The sequence below is a fragment of the Schistocerca americana genome, chromosome 5 (assembly GCF_021461395.2).
Source record: "Schistocerca americana isolate TAMUIC-IGC-003095 chromosome 5, iqSchAmer2.1, whole genome shotgun sequence".
In the NCBI taxonomy this organism is placed as follows: Eukaryota; Metazoa; Arthropoda; class Insecta; order Orthoptera; family Acrididae; genus Schistocerca; species Schistocerca americana.
In genome coordinates this window covers 428,719,848-428,743,215 of record NC_060123.1, presented here as the reverse complement: position 1 = coordinate 428,743,215, position 23,368 = coordinate 428,719,848, and the positions used below count along the sequence as shown (strand labels likewise).

The window sequence follows — 23,368 nt, the reverse complement described above, 5'->3', positions numbered from 1 at the left end:
AATTGAATCATGAGGGAGCATTATTGAAGTTGAGTGGCAACAGCCAAAGTGAAAAGTCATGTACGAGATGATTGTACACAATTGTTAAGAAATGTTATATTATTAAGTCAAGTTCAGTCATATTAAAATACAGTAAATTATTACAAGTATTCTGAAGCATCATTGCATCTGTATGGCAACAACGTACAATCACTGTAATCATTTTGTGTGGAAACAGTGCTTTGGCAAGGCTTAAAGCTCATGATTTTAAAAAGGCAGCCCTTGAATAACGTTGAAGTTCTCTTTATTGTAAAGTAGCTCCTCATTCTCCATCAGCCTTAACGTAGCAGCACCACATTATAAAGAATCAGTGGCAGGGTTCTATCTTCTGCATTGAAGAGGACATTAATATCTTTCATCTTTGGAAGGTGCCAGGTGAGAACAGAATAATTGCTAGGTGTACCTGATGATGTACACCTGCAACTGCAGCCCTCATGTGTACAGTCAGTCTGTTGCAAGCAGCTTCTAGGTTCATGTCCTAATGTAGGAGTTGTAACTACATACTCAGCCATGTTTTGCCAACTGTAGAGATCCTCACCATTGGCTTAGACAAGGGAAGAGTTGCAGGCAATTCTTTCAGCTCACCCTCACTCATGTTGTCACTGGAGCCAGGTGGTGGAGGCCTGACCAAGTGGAAATTTGAAAGGTGAGTCTATAAAGTATTCTTTCATGTGAGATCGGACCACCTGTTACACACGGAAAATGTAACAATACTGTAGATGGTTCTGGTAGTACAACTATGTACTCATTGCTGAACTTTGTAATAAATTTCTGGTACTTGTTTTTAATGACATTTATCAGATTATTGCACTCAGTAATGATGGCAGGAAGGAGTTGCCTTACACCTTGCAAAATATTGTCATTATCAAAATAATTACAGGACACAAATCTCTCCTGCAAGTAGGAAAAGAAATTCACATTATTTGTGCAAGGAATGAATTATTTAATCATATAAGTTGATTGTGAATTGATTTCACATGTACGCCTTCTCCAGTTACTAGTCAGCAAATCGAACTGATGATTCATGTTGAGACGTTACAATTGAGATAAACACAAAGTTTATTGTGAAATGACAGAATTCTTTGCGGATTTTTGTGATGTGTTAGGGTTCTTCATGTATTATGATGACTATATTGATGACTGTGATGGTGTATTGAGGCAGACTGAGAATTAGTATGACTAGTATGACAAGTATTGCAGTATTGTGAGAATATGATGTAGAAGCGTTACCAGCCATGACAATGATACTCATTGAGTCATGTGAAAAGTAATTACAGAGAAGTACAAGTAACTTACAAAAATGACTGCAAGTTTGGTCACTGGCAACATGAAATATGATGTGGCATGTCTACACACTCAAAAAAAGTTTTGCAGCACCCTGGTTCCCAGAACTCCTGAAGATAGACATTGACTGTGGATGTTGTATCACAGACACAGTCCCTCTGACTGTTCAGAGATATCACTAAACCTGCTCAAAGATGTAAACAGCCATGCATGAGCAGCTCCTATCAGACGGAGGGGATCTGACAGCCGATCAGTTCCAGTCATTCCATGCAGGAAGGAGGTACACGGCTCGTGTTGTCTGTAGTTCAACCATGCATAGACAGTCAATATAACAGTTCAATCATGTCTGCATTGTTACTTTGTGCCAGGAAGGGCTCTCAACAATGGAACTGTCAAGGCATCTCAGAGTGAACAAAAGCGATGTTGTTCAGACATCAAGGAGAGATAGAGAGACAGGAACTGTCGATGACATGCCTCACTCACGCCACCCAAGGGTTACTACTGCAGTTGATGACTGCTACCTATGAATTATAGCTCAGAGGAGCCCTGACAGCAATACCACCAAGTTGAATAATGCTTTTCCTGCAGCCACAGGACTTTGTGTTACAACTCAAACTGTGCGCAACAGGCTGCATGATGCACAACTACACTCCCGACGTCCATGGCAAGGTCCATCTTTGCAACCACAACACCATGCAGCATGGTACAAATGGGCCCAACAACATGCCGAATGGACCGCTCAGGACTGGCATCATGTTCTCTTCACCAATGAGTGTTGCATATGCCTTCAACCAGACAATCGTCAGAGATGTGTTTGGAGGCAACCTGGATGGGCTGAATGCCTTAGACACCCTGTCCTGCAAGTGCAGCAAAGTGGAGGTTCCCTGCTGTTTTGAGGTGGCATTATGTGGGGCTGCCGTATGTTGCTGGTGGTCATGGAAGGTGCCGTAACGGCTGTATGACACGTGAATGCCATCCTCCGACCAATAGTGCAACCATACCATCAGCATATTGGCGAGACATTTGTCTTCATGGACAAAAATTCGCAACCCCATCGTGCACATCTCATGAATGACTTTCGTCAGGTTAATGACATCGGTCAACTAGAATGGCCAACATGTTCTCCAGACATGTTCCCTGTCGAACATGCCTGGGATAGATTGAAAAGGGCTGTTTATGGATGACGTGACCCACCAACCATCTGAGGGATCTACGTCAAATCACCATTGAGGAGTGGGACAATATGGACCAACAGTGCATTGATGAACTTGTGGATTATATGCCACGATGAATACAGCCATGCATCAATGCAAGAGGACGTGTTACTGGATATTAGAGATACCGATGTGTACAGCAATCTGGACCACCAACTCTGAAGGTATCGCTGTATTGTGGTAGAACATGTATAACATCCAATGTGTGGTTTTCACGAGCAATAAAAAAATCCAGAGATGATATTTATGTTGATCTCTATTCCAATTTTCTGTACAAGTTCCGGAACTCTTGGAACTGAGGTGATGCAAAACTTTTTGATGCATGTAGATTTGTTGGTTTCATGAATGAGAAACATTTGTAATACATGCTTTAGACTGCTAATTTAATAATAATTGCAAGTGTATGCAGCTATAAATTAATGATGATTAATTAAATGAATAATTAATGAAGAAATGTTGTTGCTTTCTATATTGATTACTATCTGAAAGTAATGTAGAAACAGGTGCTGCCAGACTAATAAGTTAACTGTAATGGGAAATTAAGTAAAGGGATTGATGGGTCAGTACCACTGGAGCAATGTGGAAAACTTTTATTTTCACAGAATTTCTGTGTAATGTGTCCAGTTTTGTTAATTAGCATTCTTGTAAAGCATGTTTTTGATAAGACATTTAATTCTGTGTTTACGTACCATTTCTAGAGTCTTTTTTTCTAACATAAAAATGATTCACTTGTATGGGGTCCCCATTGATATTGTCGGTGGCCCTCTTCCTCCAAGCCATCCATGACACCACCAATTCTGAGCGCCAAAGCATACAAATAGCCTTGTGCAGCAAATGAAAGCTGTGCATCACAAACCTGCTTGCCATTGCCCTTGTTATGGTGCACACACCATCCGAACCCGCATAGTAACTGCTCCTTTTTTATACACTACTTAGCAAATATCCACTATCACAATCATCTTTAGATGGTACAAATATTCATTGTGTATCAGGGTACTTGATCAAATGCCCTGTTACGCTACAACAATTGTATTTTGTCAGTCACCTCTGTAATTAAGGAAAATGATTTTTTAACACACTATCTTGCAGCGCAGATGTTGATACAAAACTATATTATTCCAGGAATGTACAAAACATATGAACGGAAGAAAGAATGTAAATTATGAAGTGATGATGTTTTAGATGAACATGGATTCCCGAACATTAAAACCAAGAAACTTGTAGCATTTCAATATGTAAAACATTATCATACAACAAGAAAAGTTATTGTTTTATATTTATGAAAAATTGTTAGCCGAGTTTGTTCAGTATCTAGATGGTGGAAGAATCTCACCCACAACACGTTATGTGTGGAATTCTGGAGCTGTATTGTAATATGTTTAAGGTGTGGAGGTTCAGTCTCTTCATTTTATGTCATGGTGCAGTACGAACAAGTTAAATTTAACATTCTCACACTGAAAATTAAGACAAATCATTAGAGATTTATTTTTGGATAATATGTATAATGATTATGTGTGAGATCCTGTCACATCCAAAAACCAGCTTTAGTGATTTTTTTTTACCTTTTCTAATTAGAGTATAGAATAAAAACATTTCAGAAGAGTTAATTTCATTCCAGAAAATCAATTTTTATAATTTCAAATTATTGTAAGAAATATGTATGAAAACTTTAAAAACAAAAGTTACAGTGATGTACAAAACCCAAGGATGAAAGTAACTTTCGTATGATGTGTCACTGCCAAGTAACCATATATAGAAGAAAATTGCTGCACTTTAGTACAGAAGGCGACTGAAAGGAATACACAATGAGATGAACAGAAATGACATTGTTAGTCAAAGATAATAATTACATTGATGTCACCTCAATTTATTGTGGTCTGTTGACCATTACAAAAGGTGAGACATGGTTCTTAACAGATGTACAGACTGGCCACAAACAGTAATGCATGCTCTGCAGTGTGGTCCCATGCTCCTACAAGATGGTAAGAAGTTCTTGAGGTATGGCTTGCAGTGTGGTTGACAACTGCTGGAAGGACATTGGTGCATGTGGGAATGCTACAATACATCTCCCCAATGCATGTTACACATGCTTGATGGGCATTAAGCTGGGTAAATTCGAAAGACTCCTCCAGCTGTGCTGTTCAGGGTGACCATGAACTGCCATCCACAAAAATTAAGTCAGGGCTGAATGCACCCATGAAAAGATGCACATGGGCAAGGTGTTACATTGTCACAGTAACATTGAGGGGAAACATGTGAAACAATGCTGAGTGCAGTAAGAAACTCCTGGACTACACTTGTCACACTTCATCCTCCTTCCAATTTCCTGATTATTCTTCCCCATGTGAAGTCATCCATATGATGTCTCCATAACAGGTATGAAGAACAGCACCACAGTGCACCGTAACATATCACTATTGACACACACTATCTTTTCTCATTCCTTCAACGGCCTCAGGTTGCAGGGCCAGCTCAATTTGGCACTATACTCATGTTGGCCACACACCATGTGACATCCAGCTTTCTGTGCACATCTGGAAACCTCTGACAACATGCTGCCACACTTTCATTCATTCCCCCTGAGTTGTTAATATGTTAAGTTATTTTATCTATCTCATTCTTATGTTGTATAGAGTATTATACGAGGTGATTTTTTCCCACCATGTACTAACTCTACAAATTGATCAATGAGAGGATACAGAACAAAACAGGTCTAATGAACTTATGTCTGGAAATGCATGGTTTCCATGCTAGATACCATTTACTCAATCATACTTTGGCACGGAGACTGCAGTGTAATACAAACTGCAACATGCAGCCACAGATACAGTATGCATGGTTTCCTCCGAGAGAATGGTACTATTCCTTATATGTGAAATCCTAGCACCCTCTCCTGCCATAGTAAATGGTAATGTTGTATCTGTTTCATTTCTCTTGCCAAGTCTCCTTGTAGTGGATGTGATACAGCATTGTACACAACAATTCTGTATTCGAATCGAGAGCTTGCCAACATGATGTTTACTTATGGAAAGGCAAATGGCAATGGGTGGCAGGCTGGAAGGTTGTATCAGGAGGACTTTCCCTGCCGACAACAACCACAGCATTCAATGTTTGCAACAGTGTTTTGCCACTTGTCTGAGACAAGATCATTTCAGGAAGCAGGAAATCGTGAATGATTTACCCGAAATGTTCGGACATCAGACTTGGAGAAAATGTGGAACATTCTCCACATCAGGAGTAGTTTTGTCACTGGTGCCATCAATCCTATTCACAGACGAGGTCATCTTTATGTGGAGTGGTATCTTCAACTTTCATAACAATCATTTAGGGGATAGCATGCAGAACACCCACGATATGGTGACAGCAAATCATCAGCATCGGTGCAGCCAGAATGCGCAGCCCAGCATAATTTGTGACTATATTTTGGGACCAGTCTTCCTTGCACATCACCTAACAGGCCGAAACAATCAGTGTTTCTTGCAGGTGACTTTGCCTCTCTTGCTGGGGTAGCAAATGGCAACGAGCGGCCATTGATGATTCAAAGGGTTATGTGGCTGCTACATGATGGAGCTCCAGCCCACTTTGCCATAAATGTCCACACACTTCTCGATCATGTCTTCCCTTATCAATGGATCAGACAAGGGGGTCCAGTTGCATGGCCTGCTCATTCACCGGATTTCAACCCATGCAATTTCTAGTTATGAAGCCATCTCAAAAGTATTGTGTATGCAGAGCCCATTCCAAATGTGGAGACACTGGAGCAGCATATTCATGCTACCTTTGACACTGTTTGGATGCAGCCTGGCCAATGTGAACGTGTGAGACAGAACATACTATGGTGCACACATGCATGCATTATGGCTCATGGAAACCATTTTCAACACATACTGTAACTGTGGCTGCACAGTACAGAGCGTATTATACTGCAGTCTCTGTGACAATGCATGATTGAATAAATGGTCTCTAGCACGGAAACCATGCATTTGTGGACATAGGTTCATTAGACCTTTTTTGTTCTGTATCCTCTCATCAATCAATCCCTAGAGTTTATACAAAGTGGGAAAAAAATCACCCTATATTACAGTAGCTCAAATAAATCTCTGTATTTCATTTTCTATATATGTAAGAATGTGACTTTGACTTTCTTTATATTGAAGGTTTTGGTGTAAGATATTGCTGAATCCAGTTGTGTGATGAGAGGCAGTGAGTACAATTTTCATGTGGCTAGCAATGCATGAATTTTTGGCTGAGCAAACAGAGTTGAAAGGTGTATTTATAGTGTTGTGTGAACAAGAAAATCTGAATAAATTGAGGAATTTGGCTGTTGAAATTTGTTCAAAAATCACCAGCATTACATCTTGCACCCAATGTAATAAAAATCTAAGCAAGTGAAGGACACTCAACAATCATCAAGAGCATCAATCCGAAAGGTAAGTATAAAGTATGTTGTTTTTTTTTCAGCTCTTGAACAATTTTAAATACATTGCAACAAATCTTATTGTGGAGTAAACTGTAAAATACACATAAATTCTGTATAAATTCAGTAACTGACAATAACAAGAGCAGGATCATTAGACATGATAGGTATTTGAAAAGATAAAGTGCAAGATGAAAAGAAACTGGATCTTATCAAAAGTTTTTTAAAAAAAACTGTATTTACAGCTTCAGTTATAAAGGTTTTTGTACATCTTAGTTATTGTAAATCCAAGGCTGGCAGGAGCTTTCCAGTGCACGAGCCAAATCCAACTCTGTATCCTTTACCTTCACAGTGTCCTGCAAAACACAGAGCAAGGGGCAAAAAATCAAAAGAAAATCTTAGTTTTTATATGTAAGAAATGCTTTAAGTCATGGAAACACAAGTGTAATGGATATGGCACATCGCAAAACAGTATAAAATCAATAAGGAAACCTGGTGGAAACTCGTGAAAGTTACCTTTCAATGTAACTTCATCCCCGTCCACCAGAAACTTTCGATAGGTTCCACCAGGCAACTCCACAGGATTGGTACCCTTCCAACCAAGTTCAAGCAATGATCCATAAGAATTGGCAACCTGAGAACAAATTTATTCTATTAATAAAACAATAGGAACACTTACACTATCACCAATACATGTTTTTGTGTAGGTCTTTCTATAATTCACAGCACTGCCAAAATAAATAAGAGGACACTTGAGGCAGAAACTTTTCATAAAGAGAAAGGGAAAAGAAAAGAGCTGTGAATGAAGAGAGACATTACTTGTTTGCAATATAAAATTTAATGCCCACTCCATAATGCATTTTTGATAAGTATTTAATGTGGGTAAGTCATAATCTTAATTGTCCTATTGGCTTACCAAATACTGTTTCTGCAGCTGCTTCCTATCTAAGGGGAATGAAACAAAAGAAATGCATTGGCAATCTTAACACTGAAGGTAGTGTAAGGGAAGATAAGGGCCTGAAGCAATGCATCTGAGAAGGCATAAAAACTGCGTTCCCATTATATAAGTTTATAGGCTTCCACAGTCAGTATCATTCTGAATAAAACAATTTTTGAATATTAGGCCATGCCATTATAAAATACTAAATCAACTAATTGCCAATGTTTCTACTGACTTTGCAGTGGTCCTACTCAGTGTGGTTAAGAGGTGGATACTGGTGAATGTCTTCCCCTATATACTTCTATTTCGATTATCCCGTGGCTACCGACATCACATATCTGGGATGTAACTGGACTATTTGAAGAGTGTCTGTATGGAAGCAGATGGCTGTATGTTAGACTATTTCCTGTGCCACTTTGGAAGGTGATTGGAAGGCTACTCTAGTAAGTGATTAGCATGCAATAGTCTACCATACAGCCAACCACCTCCGTAGCAGCCTCTCTTCAAATTGTCCAATACATCCCAGACACATGACTTTGGTAGCCATCTCATAACCAAAATAAACAGTATATAAGGGATGACTTTCACCAGCATCCAACAGTTTACTGCCCGAAGAGAACCACTGCAAAGTCAGTCAAAATCTCAACTATTAGTTGCTTTAGCACTTTGTAATGATACAGCCTAATACCCAACATTATTTTATTCAAAAGATGCTCCAATTGCTTTTCTTTGCTCTTAAAACAATATAACAAAATAAGAAAGGGGTTAAAAGCAGGCAATCACAAGAGACACACTTTGAAAACAACCTTGTGGTGTGTAGTGGAGTGTAGCTCTGGTACCACTAGCATTTCCACTCTTTCCTGTTACACTTGCGAACAGTGCACAGGAGGACTATAGTTAAACATAATGTGATATGCTATTTCACTTAAGTTATTGGCATCAGTGAAGTTACAATCTGATTCCACTCTTTAAATAAAAACAGTGTCAAAGACAACTGTGCTATGAGGGGTCAGCTGTGGTTGATGTGCAAACCAAGTTAAATGCACCAACTAAAAGACACATGGAATCGCAAATAACATGAATGTGAAGTTTGAGTAGCAGTAAATGTGACTAATGAGAAACTGAACAAGGAAAACTCAGAAATGAGTTACATAATTTGTAATGTGATATTAACTATGGCTTCAGAACAAGTGACATGAACATCTGTGTCACTCTCCGTTATGTAAATATCGGAGCTGTCAATATAGCTGCATGCTATATGACCATCAATATTCCTTGAGGTCCAGCTGCAAAACATGCCATGTGAGCTGTTCTCTAAACCCTCACAGATGAAGGCTTTGGTGTCCTGCCTTCCACGCCAAGAAATAGTGATTGTTCATTCATAACAATGACATATTTTACATATTTTGAATAGCATGATGTCATAGTGATCTAACTTCAGACTGTCTTTTAATATAGGCTGATTTTTTATATACAAGGTGTTATCAAAAAGCAGAGGGAACTTTTTTTTTCTTTAAGGATCTCTATTTATTCATCAACTTCAACTATGTCCCCTTTGAAGTAATCCCCCTCAGATATAACACACTTGTGCTAGCACTTTTTCCAATCTTGGAAGCACTTCTGGAAATCACTTTTTGTTATGGTGTTCTGCTTCTTGAGCAATTCTGTTTTTATCTCATCAGTGGTGGCAAAACAATGTCCTTTCGTGGTTCTCTTCAGCCTTGGGAATAGAAAGAAGTCACACGGGGCCATGTCATGCTTATTTTGAAGCAACATAACAGTTTTGTTTTTTTACCAAAAAATCATGAACAAGCATTGAGGTGTGAATGGGAGCATTAGTGTGGGTGGTTCTGTCACAGTTCTGGTCATTGTCTTTTGACTGCTTCATACAAACAGCAAATAACTTCCAGGTAGTATTCCTTATGACTGTACAATCATAAATCAGGAGGTCATGATGCACTCTCTCATTGTAATTGAAGAAAACAGTAAGAACAACCTTCACTTTTGATAGAGCTTCTCATGTTTTTGGGCCTTGGTGCTTCAGGCAGTTTTCATTGGGATGACTGGGCCTCAGTTTCAATGTCATGGCTGTATATCTATACTCTGTCATCTGTTATAACCTTTTTTACAAGATCTGGATCGCTCTAAATTTCATTCAGCAATTCCTGAATGATATCTACTCAAAGTCATTTCTGATCAAAATTCAGCAATTTCAGAAAACTTTGCTGCTACACATTTAATGCCTAAAACATAAAAAAACATTGCTTGACATGAACCAAAGGATATGCCGACATCATCAGCAACCTCTCTGATGGTGATTCACTGATTTTCCAGAACCATTTTCTTTACTTCTTCCACACTCTCATCAGTAATTGATGTCCAGGGCGGTTGTCATCTTCAACATCCTCTTGATCCTATTTGAAATGGTTAAACCACAAGTAAACTCTTGCCTTACTCATAATAAATTTGCCAAAAGCCACAGTTAACATTTCAAGTGGGTTTCTGCACTTTATTCCATTTTTCCAGCCAAAATTTAATGCAAATTCTTTGATCCATATTTTTCAAAAGTAGAAAATTTGCCAAGTACTTGAAAACAGGTATAATTCTTCCAACCTTCAACAGCAAACTAAATATTGAAAACAGCTGAAAATGCAAACCTACGTCAGGAATGTGTGTTCCACAAAGATAAAAAAATTGAAAATCAGATATACACAGCCCACAAAATTAAAAGATTCCCATTACTTTTTGATCATACCTTGTGTGTGTGTGTGTGTGTGTGTGTGTGTGTGTGTGTGTGTGTGTGTGTGTGTGTGTGTGTCCACTACTTCACTCTCCCATTTTAGGAACTGTTAAACCTCTCTTATACATGGACTGGTGCTGTGTATAAAAACAATGTGAAGAACTTACAACTTTGAAATAAGTTGCACTGAATACAACCATGACAAGGCAAAGTCCATTTATGGATGGCTGGTTCTCTCATTCACAAAGCCCACTTTCCATGCACTGGAGACAAAAACAACCCACAGAGAACAGTAAGGAAAATAAGGACTGGAGGAGACCTTGCATTAGGAATAACAGTAGTGCAGTAGAACAGGAAACAATTCCTTTTATGATGAAGGCTGTTGGAAATTTTAGTATTACTGTATTATTATTGTTATTATTATTATTATTATTAGTATTATTATTATTATTAGTAGTAGTAGTAGTAGTAGTAGTAGTAATATTTTTAATCATCCTTGTTGCCCCCCCCCCCTCACACACACACACACACACACACACACACACACACACACACACACACACACACACACATAAATGATTAATAATAATGATGATGATGATGATGATAAAGATAATAATAATAATAGCAATACAGTAATACTACAATTTCATAAAGACCAACACCCTTCATTATAAAAGGAAGTCTTTCCTGTTTCTTCATTCAGTAAGTCACCTCATCTTTGTTTTTTTATATATATATATATATATAGCTATGATTTAACTACACAAAAAGAAAAAAAAACATTCATGGACTGCTATTTTATATGAAAACAACAGAAATAACATAAATAACTCTTAAAAGAAAAAGAGAGAGAGAGAGAGAGAGAGAGAGAGAGAGAGACTGGTTAAGTAATTTGATAAATTAATAAGAAAGAAAATACTGAAAAAGAAGGGAAAAACAAAATAAAATTCACACACATAATGTATATTCCATTTTTGGAGTAGATTTTACTATTGAGATTCTAGATTCTTACTGTCCCACTAATTGTGCCAGATGCCATAAGATCGCCTGGGTTAACATTACAGCCAGTAATTGTGTGATGTGCCAGTTGTTGTTTTGCAGTCCAGTACATTTCCTTGTAGTTTGTCTGACTTATTTTGTGAGGAGTACCACCTTCAGCTGAAGCAAAAAGATTTTGCGTTACTTCAGATGTAAACCTAATAATAAGACTGCAATATACATTAATCAAGTAAAATGTATAACTTACGAGTAATGAATATTTCCAGTTTAATATCAAAATTAAACTTATCATTGTGCTGAAGATATGGGAAAGGTTTGGGATCCTGTGGTAAATTATCAACTTTAAACGGCTCCAGTGCCAGTAGAGTTACAACCCATGGACTGATAGTTGTTCCTAAATTCTTTGCTAGGAATGGCCCAAGGGGCTGATATTCCCACTTCTGAATGTCTCGAGCTGTCAATATGTAAGAAAAATCATAAGATTATGGAAAGTTTCAATGTCCACTGCATAACATGATTTTCAAATATTGTGCAGATTATGAATTCACACAATGAACAACTGTTCAACATACCACTCCAATCATTCATGAGTACCATTCCGAAGATGTGATCCTGTGCTTCATTAACTGGAATTGGCTCCCCAAGTTTGGTGGGAGGCCCTCCTACAAAGAAAGCCATCTCTAGCTCGAAATCCATGAGCCGGCAGGGCCCAAACACTGGAGCTGCTCCTTCAACAGGACATGTTTGTCCATTTGGGCGACGAATTGGTGTCCCTGATACTACAATTGAGGAGGCACGTCCATGATAGCCAACTGGCAAATGTTTCCTACAACAAAACACGCATAAATAGAACAAGCTTCATTTTTATTATCATTATTATTTAATGTCTTGTTTTTTTGAAAGACCCATTGTCTTTATTTTTGATCAAAAAGAGTAATCACTATCATGAATAAAACACCACATATATCTCACAAATCTGTATACAAGATTGTCATTACAAGGGATATTCGGGAAGTAAGGTCCAATTGATTATGAAATGGAAAACACAGTGAAAATCCAATGAATACTTGCACAGATGCATGGGACAGTGTCTTTAGTATGCTCATTGATTGTGTCACGTCACACATTTCAGTTCTAAGTGCACAGTGAGCACATCACGATGCCTATAAAATAGTGTCTCCCACCAAATATGAGTGCCTGTGAGAAATTTTACCTATTTTCATACAGCTCACATAACATAACTGTCACGCATTTCCTTTCTCATGACAATTCTTGGCCGCATACTGCCAAGCGCAATGACGATGCTCCTGCAGCATTTTCAATAGGAAATGTTAGGTCACCCACCATACAGTCCAGACTTGGCTCCCTCCGATTTTCATCTCTCCGCACGTGAACCACTGGCTATGAAGACAACATCCTGGTACAGACAAAGATCAGTGTACAAAATTGGCAGAAAGCACAGGCAACTAACTTCTATGACAAGGGTACTGGAAATTTGTACAATGCTATGAGAAATGTCTCAGCCAGAGCAGCAACTATGTAGAAACATAGCTGGATGATGTAGCTAACTGTTGCAAATAAAATGTTTTTTTTTTTATTTTCTCTGTGGTTTCCATTTTGCAGCTGACTGAACCTTACTTTCTGAATAGCACTCTTACATTCATACTACCATGAGCCTGTACCCCATCATCCTGTAAAAATGAGTACACAATGAAGCACTTTTAACTTCTTAACAGCTTCTGCTAACAGGCACTGATTCCCCTACAGAAAGTTATTGCATTTCCACTTCCCACATGAAGTTTGACATATTCATTGTGCTCAGTACATATAGTTTCCATAGTTTAAAAGGTTTTGAAGTTTTACATAAACTATTGGCACATCACTTCGTATTCTCTTCTTGCTTTTCTGTCTAGGAGCACTTGTCACAAGTTATCTTAAGAGCATAGGTCACTCCTTGTACTGATGTAAATCATGTTTAGACTCTTGCCCACTAAATTTTATTCATATCAATAAGTTTTTAAAGACAGATTCATATTTGGTTGTAAGCTGGAGACACTGAGGGGTCATCAGCCTCAAGTGGATACGGTTTTTTCCTTAACACACAATGGCCCTTTCCAGTACAGTCTACGAGAGTTGTGTCTTAAGTGTATCTGTTGAGTGTAGGTGGATGTAATAGATGTGTAAATATAATGTTTTGTCAGGTTTGTGTAAAATGATGATGAGAGGGGGGAAAGCGTAAAACCAGTATTAGAATACAGCATACGGCTCTCAAATAGCACCAGGGGACTGCCAGGCTTGACATCCCCATGCTGCCAGTGGATCAGTGGTATGTATAGATCGATTAGACACACTATTGATACACCACATTATACCTAAATAAGGCGGGTTCACTGCAAGCAGTGAGCAGCATAGTATTTCTGACTGACAGGCCACTTGAAACTGTCAACTTGCCAATTTAAGGCCAATTGGCTGCAGGTCCATTCTGGCTTCTGTGATACCTAATGTGGTTCTGTCCTCAGCTGACTGAACTGCTGACTATAACTCTGTGGATATCCTTTGGATTGATCATGTTATTTGTTCATTACAATTGGGCTTGCTTGGGATCTGCATACAGTGATGTCAGCCTACCACTATTAACTTCTACTTTGGTGAATTGTGATACTGTGTTGGCCAGGTGATTTATTTTAGCCATAACTATGAGTGGTTCCCACAACAATAATTAAAGCTGTGTTAATTACAGTTGTTTTCATTTGTAGCCCTGGAAAATTCACAAGATCTGTAACTTTTATGAACCTTGAATCATTTAGTTTGTGTTTCAATGTATTCAATAAAGTATATTAGTAAATTACTTTTGTCATCTAAACTGGGAACTGCAAACTAGCAATGAAACGGGTTCCAGTTCAGTTACATAACATAGCTACCATGATAGCAAATTTTTCTGACTTGTGACTACACCAGTTCAATCAATATCAGGAGTTGGTGAAACATTCAACCAGCTCGGCTCAAGCAGCAGCGGAAATCCCTGCCAGCCATTCTGGCTTTCCAGCCATTTAACAGTGCACAAGAGGAGAGATATTTGTTTGGATGCTTTTGGTATCTACCACCCACCAATTACACATATTACATTGTGCAGAAATTGACCCCACTGTCAGGACACTCAGTATCACCTCTTTTGGTCACTTATGCTTTATTGACACAACATTTTTCTACAAAAACGCATATGGCTGTGGCCCGATTAAATTTTTGCAACACCATACATCAGACTCAGAAAGCAATGCTTGTTGGAACACAGATATCCAAGGATTGAGAAGAAAGTGTAAATTTGTGTGCATTTGGGGCTTATCATATACAAAAAATTTAATTAGGGATGTCATGATTTGTCTTGCCACTGATAAAAGATATCTGCGAACACTCCTTATGTTAATTAGAGCTTCATGGTGGATGGAAGTATTGATGATGACTCTGCACAACATTGGTTATATTTGGATTTTCTTTGGAACGATTGTTTATTTGTTCATGGCTAACAGGACCACTTGCCACCACAGTAAAGTGACATCCGATTACCACTGATAAATCCTACTGTGGTGAACTGTAATACCTTTTGGGCCAAATGACTGATTTCAGCCTCATCTATAAGTTGTTCACACTACTATAAATTAAGCTGTGTAGTTTCAATTTATAGTCCTGGAAAATGCACAGGATCAGTTACACTTGCACAATTTGTTCTGCATTTCAGTTTATTCAATAAAGTTTTATTAAATGGTTTTGTGATCTTTATTGAGACTACAAAAATCACCATCAACAGTATCATTTGTCCTTACTTCTTGAAATTTATGCCACCACTTCATCTTCTCTTGTTGGCCTGATACTGGTGGTCCAAACTTCTTACACAGACAGTATCCAAACCAGCTGTCTCCAAGACAAGCATCACCCACACAGACATTCATTAGTGACCTCAGCTATGGAGGCAGGTACAACAGTCAAATGACTTTTCAGAATGGCGTTTCACCCACAAGTTCCAATGTCATATGGTGACTAAATGCGTAATTCACAATTACAGGATGCTTCTGTAAGAGAAACTTAATAGGTTTCTGACAGTGACCAGAGAAATAGTATAACAAATATAACTTTCTACACAGTACACAGAAACCAACAAATGGCTCTAGTGTACCTACACATTACAGAAATTACACAAATGCAACAGCAGATTTCACAAGGGCAGTGGTTCCCAAGCTTTTGGAAACAATAACCCCTATGTGCAATCAGGTATTTCCTAGTCTCCCCCTCCCGCCTCTCCTCCACCTAACTAAATTTTATATGAAAAAGAATTTTCTTCTAAGAATTATTTTTAAAATGACAAAAGATAAATAATATTAATTTTTGTATATGTTTTGTTAGACAATGAACTAATGGTCAGTGAGATAACTGGTACTACTTATTTCTAATAACCTTTTTTATGGAACAATGAAGAAATTCTAAATGCATCACAAGTGCCACATACAACTCTTTCTCAGAAAAGAAAGCTAACTATCCACACTGAGGGCAGATGTTTGTTACAAAGCATGCTTTCTCTGCACCACCCACACTTTGCAGCCTCATTTAAAATCCACCAAGTTAAAATGTGTACACTGTATTTACTGCTCATAGATCAGTTGATTGCTGGATTGCTATAATAATAATAATAATAATAATAATAATAACAATAATAACAATAATAATAATATAGTGTAGATCCCACAGCAGTGTAGTAGCCATTACATAGTTACTGATGTGTTGTGCTGCAAAACAGTTCGTTTATCTGTTGCAAAGTGAATAATGAAGTGATTTCTGATCCATTGTGGGAACTACATACATCCTGGAGAAGGTATTTTGGTGACATATTTAAGTATATGTAATATATATATGCCTCAACTTTACTGTAATAGACGTCTGGTACAGAGTATGTTTGTAGTGGATGGACTATGCAGGGGAGAAGACGTTCATACATCACTTTCACAAACAGTACCACTCACCACATTATGTTGCACATTAATGTTGGTACCAGAAAAACTGTAATTATTGGTAACTTATGTAATTAATCTTACAAAAAAAATGACAACAGCGATAATCTCACAAAAATAATTTAGTTTAGTGACCCAAAAAGAATGGAGTCCTTTTGTTGTTTTTACTCCTCTGGGGGTAATTACACTCAGGTTGGAAACCACTGCACTAGGGGAAAGGTAGATATCACCAACAGCAAAATTAAAGAGGACTTTGGGTAACAGAGAAGCAGCTGTATGAATATCAAGAGCTCAGATGGAAAACAAGTCCTAAGCAAACAAGGGAAAGCTGAAAGGTGGAAGAAGTATATAGAGGGTCTATACAAGGAAGATGAAACTGAAGGCAATATTATAGAAAGGGAACTGGATGTAGATGAAGACGACTTGGGAAATACGATATTGTGACAAGAATCTGACAGAGCTCTGAAAGATATAAGTTGAAACAAGGCCCCAGGAGTAGACGATATTCCGTCAGTAATACTGATAACCTTGGGAGAGCCAGCCACAACAAAACTCTTCCATCTGGTGTAAAAGATGTAGGAGTCAGGCAAAATACCCTCAGAATTCAAGAAGAATGTAATAATCCCAATTCTGAAGAAAATAGTTGCTGACTGGTGTGAAAATTATTGAATTGTCAGTTTAATAAGTCATGGTTGCAAAGTACCAACATGAGCTCTTTTCAGAAGAATGGAAAAAATGGGAGAAGCCAATCAGTTTAGACTCAAGAGAAATGTAGGAACATGCAAGTCAATACTGACGCTGTGACTTATCTTAGAAGATAGGATAAGGAAATGCAAACCCACGCTTATAGCTTTTGTAGACTTAGAGAAAGTTTTTGACAATGTTGGCTGGAATACTCTATTTGAAATTTTGATGGTAGCAGGGGTAAAATACATGGAGTGAATGGCTATTTACAACCTGCACAGAAACCAGGTGGCAGTTATAAGAGTCAAGGAACATGAAAGAGAAGCAGTGGTTAAGAAAGGAGTGAAAAAGTGGTGTAGCTGATCCCTGATGTTATTCAATCTGTACATTGAACAAGTACATTATGGAGAAGGAATAAACACTTTGGTGTTTGTAGATGACTTTGTAATTCTGTAAAAGACAGCAAAGGACTTGGAAGAGCAGTTGGACAGTGTCTTGAAAGGAGGATTTCAGATAAACATCAACAAACACAAAACAAGAATAATAGAATGTAGCCAAATTATATCACGTGATTCTTAGAGAATTAGATTAGGAAATAAGACATTAAAGTAGTAGAAGAATTTTGCTCTTTGGGTAGCAAAATAACTGGTTGTGGCTGAAGCAGAGAGGATACAACACTTAGGCTGGCAATAGCAATAAAAGCATTTCTGAAGAAGAGAAATTTGTTAAAACAGAATATAGATTTAAGTGTTAGGAAGTCTTTTCTAAATGTATTTGTCTGGAGTGCAGCCATGTATGGAAGTGAAACATGGACAATAAACAATATAGACAAAGAGATAATAGCAGGTTTCAAACTGTGGTGCTACAGAAGAATGTTGAAGATTAGATACCATGTGAAGATTAAATGAGTAGATAACGTAACTAATGAGAAGGTACTGAATAAAATTGGGGAGACAAAAAAATTTGCACCACAACTTCTCCAAAAGAAGGGATTAGTTGATAGGACACATTCTGAGACATCATGGGATCATCTATTTAGTATCGGAGGGAAGTGTGAGGGATAAAAATCTTCGGAGACCAAGAGATGAATACAGAAAACAGGTTCAGAAGGGTGTAGGTTGCAGTAGTTATTTGGAGATTAAGAGGTTTGCATAGGATACAGTACCATGGAGAGCTGCATCAAACCATTCTATCGACTGAAGACCATGACAACAACAACATCAACAGTGACGAAGGAATTTTAATGATGTAGCAACATGTTTTGTCAATGTGAGAGTGAACAGGCAAATCTAAGGTATGGGGAATTGTATCCTTTGCAGGATTTGTCCATTTCAATTGAAGTATTGTGTACTATGCGGCCTCATAGTAGAAGGTATACAGACTTCTAAAGTACACATCAATAAATGCTGTATAATTGATATTGAATAAACTACCGCAACACACACAAGTCATGTAAGTAAAATACAACATATGTAACAAACAGTATTTCTGACTGCTGTGATTGTGAAACTAGACAAGAAAATATTACTTAAACAATGTCAGCTTTACCAAGAAAGCCTACCATACACCAAGATCACAGTTATATGATTAGGAACAGAACTTAACAAAACAAAACATATAGGAAAAAAATCTCAATTTTTGGAAAATTACAGGTTTCTTTCCAGAAATTCAGTAACACAAGAGAAAAATTTGTTTCATTTTGTACCTTATTTTGAGTGGACATTTAGCTGATTTGATGTCTGTGGGGCCATGATTGTATGTTTTTATTGCTATCAAAATGAAAATTGCCCAAGAAAACCATATAATTGTGACACAATTTCTGGTCAGTGCTTACCTTCCATATCTATCAGCAATATCAACATTTCTCCTAAAAGTGTTTTTATTCCTACACATTTAATACCACTTGTGTGCAGTTTTGTGTTGTGTTTTATAATTTGTAATTGCATTTTGTTTTTAATGTCATGGGGGTCGAAATCTCTTTTTTTGTTTATAGATTCAAAGTGTTGTAGTGTAAAATATGTTACATGTATTACCTCAATACAATGGCAATGGCATTGAGTTTACAGTGTTCATCTTTTCTCTTAGATAACATTATCCTCAGTTCTAATTTATGTAATGAAAATGTTGTGGGGCTCATAAGTATTTTGCCAGAAGATCAAGCCATGTGTAATGAGGGACTCCAATAGTTCATAGTAGAAAAGCTTTGAATCTGTACGTTAACAGTAACTCTAATGACCTCTGTAAGAATCAGGTTTAGATGAACTGCTTTGCTAATACCTCTGAACATGTTACATCAAGGTAGGACTGCAGATTCAATATCTGAAGAATCAGAAAGGAGGGACACCCTGAGCACTTGTACCAAAGCTTTTTGATTTTCTCTGTCTGATTGAAAATATTCATAATATTATGTCAATACACACTGCTACAGATTGTGTGTACATCAGGTACAAATGATGAGAGATGCTTTGCTCCTCCATATTTATGGTGGCACTCATATTTGTTTGTAAATTACTCACACATCTGGATAAGATCACCTGGTTTTAATACACAGATAACGCATACTAAAATACATGTTCAACCAGATAATGACCATATGGCTGAAACTAGCAAGTTGTGAAAAATAAAGCAATAGTTTATTTCAAGAGCAAAGACTGAAGTTGAGTACCTGGCCTTATTCTCTGTAAAATTCATAACGGCTACAGAACCTAACAAGAAGAAACTGAAGGAAGAATGCATTTTTTTTATTTCTCACACAATTGGTGAACATTTGACAATAATTTATAATAACCCTTTAATTAGATTAGAGTATAATCCACTACTCATATACACATTAGGGGCACTGGTAATGAAGAAAAGTCAGGTGAGCAGTATACAGGGTTTCAATATGAAGTTCCAAAGGAGCAGGATAGTACTAAATAATATGGACACAGTAAGGAATGAGAGATTGAGAAGAATAGTGAAAGAGAAGCCCATACAAGAGACGAAACATGGTATGGACATGTAAGAGAATGGCTGTTTGCAGTGTACCCCAACAGGTTCATGAAATTACAGTAGGAGGTAAGAGACCTAGAGAAAGTACAAGAGACAAATAGACTGTTGGAGTGATGGAATGTGTAATGACAAGAGGAGAAGGCTAGGGAAGAATGGAGGGGGGGAACGTGTTTGGAGGACAACAAAAAATGGAGAGGCTGGTGTTCCAAGCAGTTCCAACTCAAATTATGATGATGATACAAATCACAGTATCAGTAACCATGGTATAGCATCACTAAAAATATTTAGGCTTCTAAGCATCCCACCATTTGAACAAAATGTTTCACTGTGTTTTGTTATCAACAAATAGTACATCCATATCAAATAAACTGTAATTGTACACTTCGTAGATTCTCTCAGGTTCATAACCCTGCAAAAGTTCACAAATGTAATGAAATTCCATATGTGGGTACAGTCATGAATGTCTAAAGCAGAAAAAAAGTGTTTATTCTCACCAGTTTGGTAATAATGCATTCTCTCGCCCACGGAACATTATGCCCACATTTGTGGCATGATTTATCGATGAATAAAAATCAGTATAATCTCCGATAATTGCTGGAAGATGCATTTCACCATCTGACTGTGGCACCAATGCTCTGTGAAAAGATTTAACAGTTTGTTAAGAGTAAATAAATATGTTATTAAAGCACATACATTAATCAATGCTGAGGGACTTTTTTTGGAATTGGTGTGAATTTTTGCATGCAAACATGTGCATATGTAAAAATCTGAGATATTCATAAATCCATTTGATCATATGATCATTATATTATTTGCAAACCAATCTCTATTGTTACATGTATAGGTAACTATTACTTTTTGATAAATATCAGTGTGGGTACTTAAATAGTGTGCCAGCAATAGAAGGTAAATAACTCTCTCTCTCTCTCTCTCTCTCTCTCTCTCTCTCTCTCTCTCTCTCTCTCTCCCCCCCCCCCCCCCCCTCAACCATCCGAAGTACCACCAGCTAACCTGGTAATTCTTTTTGTTAAAATTTTGGTTATGTAATCTCACTGTAGTAATAGTTTATTGTTAATGCAGGCTTATAGCAATTGCTTCTGTTTTGTTTATGTATATCTTTACTGACTGATTCACTCATTCATTCACAGAATGTTCTGCAAATTTCATCATAGAGCAGAGTGTTGAATGAGTCAAGTTATACATTAACAGGCAGAAGCAATGACTGCTGTTCACTTCTGAAAAGTATACTAGCATACAATTATCACTAGTGCTAATCTACTGAAACTGATAGTACTGGAAATTACTTCTAGATCACTTTGCCTGTGTATGTTAGAACAAAAACAACTATTTTGAAAAAAGCCACTACACCTCAGCTACTGTTTTTATCTGATATTTCAAACAAAGGTATTTTTGTAGTTTTACGCAGACTATTATCAGTTGTCTCTACGTTGCCAAAGTCAGGATCTATCTAATACAAATATTAGTGTTACACAGAATTTACATTCTTGATTGAGTTATTCTGATAAATTGTAGAATGAATGGTTAATGATGTAGGCCTGCTCTTTTGCTTTATTTTTAAGTGTTTGGGATCTTCAAGTTCCTGCGTGATATTTAATGGTAAACTGTTATAGACACTTTCATTAGATCATGAACACCATTCCAAACACGAGACAGGAACACATAGTCTATATCGATATTATTTCTACTTCTAGTACAGTAAATCTGAACTGCTGTGTTTACCCTAAATTTTCTTCCGTTTTCAACCACAAATACCACTACAGAGTAAATGTATTGGCATGTAAGGTTTATTATTTATCTACCGTTTATTCATTTTTTAGTTCCATGAACCCTTGATGCAAGTGTAGTGCTAGGATGTAGAATGTCTCTGACTATTACAGTAATAACCATATGTAAATTGTCATGAGGCTTACAATCTAGATCATATGTAAACACATACATGATAAACAAGGTCCAAGTTTTCAGACAATAAACCGGATAATAGCAGTAATAATCATCACATAAACTAATTTTAAGGATTGCATGCAAATTCACATAAAATGCTTTCTGTCAATTAGTGATACAAATTGCTAGATAGTAACTGCACATGTTGTTGTTGTGGTCTTCAGTCCTGAGACTGGTTTGATGCAGCTCTCCATGCTACTCTATCCTGTGCAAGCTTCTTCGTCTCCCAGTACCTACAGCAGCCTACATCCTTCTGAATCTGCTTAGTGCATTCATCTCTTGGTCTCCCTCTACGATTTTTACCTCCAATACTAAATTGGTGATCCCTTGATGCCACAGAATATGTCCTACCAACCAGTCCCTTCTTCTAGTCAAGTTGTGCCACAAACTCTTCCCCAATTCTATTCAATACCTCCTCATTAGTTATGTGACCTACCCATCTAATCTTCAACATTCTTCTGTAGCACCACATTTTGAAAGCTGCTATTCTCTTCTTGTCTAAACTATTTATCGTCCATGTTTCACTTCCATACATGGCTACACTCCATACAAATATTTTCAGAAACGACTTCCTGACACTTAAATCAATACTCGATGTTAACAAATTTCTCTTCTTCAGAAACGCTTTCCTTGCCATTGCCAGTCTCTACTTTGACCATCATCAGTTATTTTGCTCCCCAAATAGCAAAACTCCCCTACTACTTTAAGTGTCTCATTTCCTAATCTAATTCCCTCAGCATCACTTGACTTAATTCGACTACATTCCATTATCCTCATTTTGTTTTTGCTGACGTTCATCTTATACCTTCCTTTCAAGACACTGTCCATTCCGTTCAACTGCTCTTCCAAGTCCTTTGCTGTCTCTGACAGAATAACAATGTCATTGGCGAGCCTCAAAGTTTTTATTTCTTCTCCACGGATTTCAATACCTACTCTGAACTTTTCTTTTGTTTCCTTTACTGCTTTCTCAATACACAGATTGAATAGCATCGGGGAGAGGACCTTTCATGTCCCTCGACTCTTATAACTGCCATCTGCTTTCTGTACAAATTGTAAATAGCCTTTCGCTCCATGTATTTTACCCCTGCCACCTTC

General features: G+C 37.5%; 1 protein-coding gene across 1 annotated transcript in view; it reads right to left on the bottom strand.

Annotated features, from left to right (window-relative positions):
* Positions 1-7,161: 7,161 nt before the first annotated feature.
* The window catches only part of LOC124616021 (fumarylacetoacetase), a 62,891-nt gene continuing 46,684 nt past the window's right edge, over positions 7,162-23,368 (bottom strand). Inside the window, exons 4-9 of the mRNA XM_047144239.1 lie at positions 20,806-20,946; positions 12,209-12,462; positions 11,884-12,090; positions 11,650-11,795; positions 7,471-7,588; positions 7,162-7,310 (exon numbers count right to left, since the gene is read on the bottom strand). Of these exons, the coding sequence (XP_047000195.1) occupies positions 7,231-7,310; positions 7,471-7,588; positions 11,650-11,795; positions 11,884-12,090; positions 12,209-12,462; positions 20,806-20,946 (946 nt within the window). The 3' untranslated portion in view covers positions 7,162-7,230. The remainder of the gene's footprint in view (positions 7,311-7,470; positions 7,589-11,649; positions 11,796-11,883; positions 12,091-12,208; positions 12,463-20,805; positions 20,947-23,368) is intronic.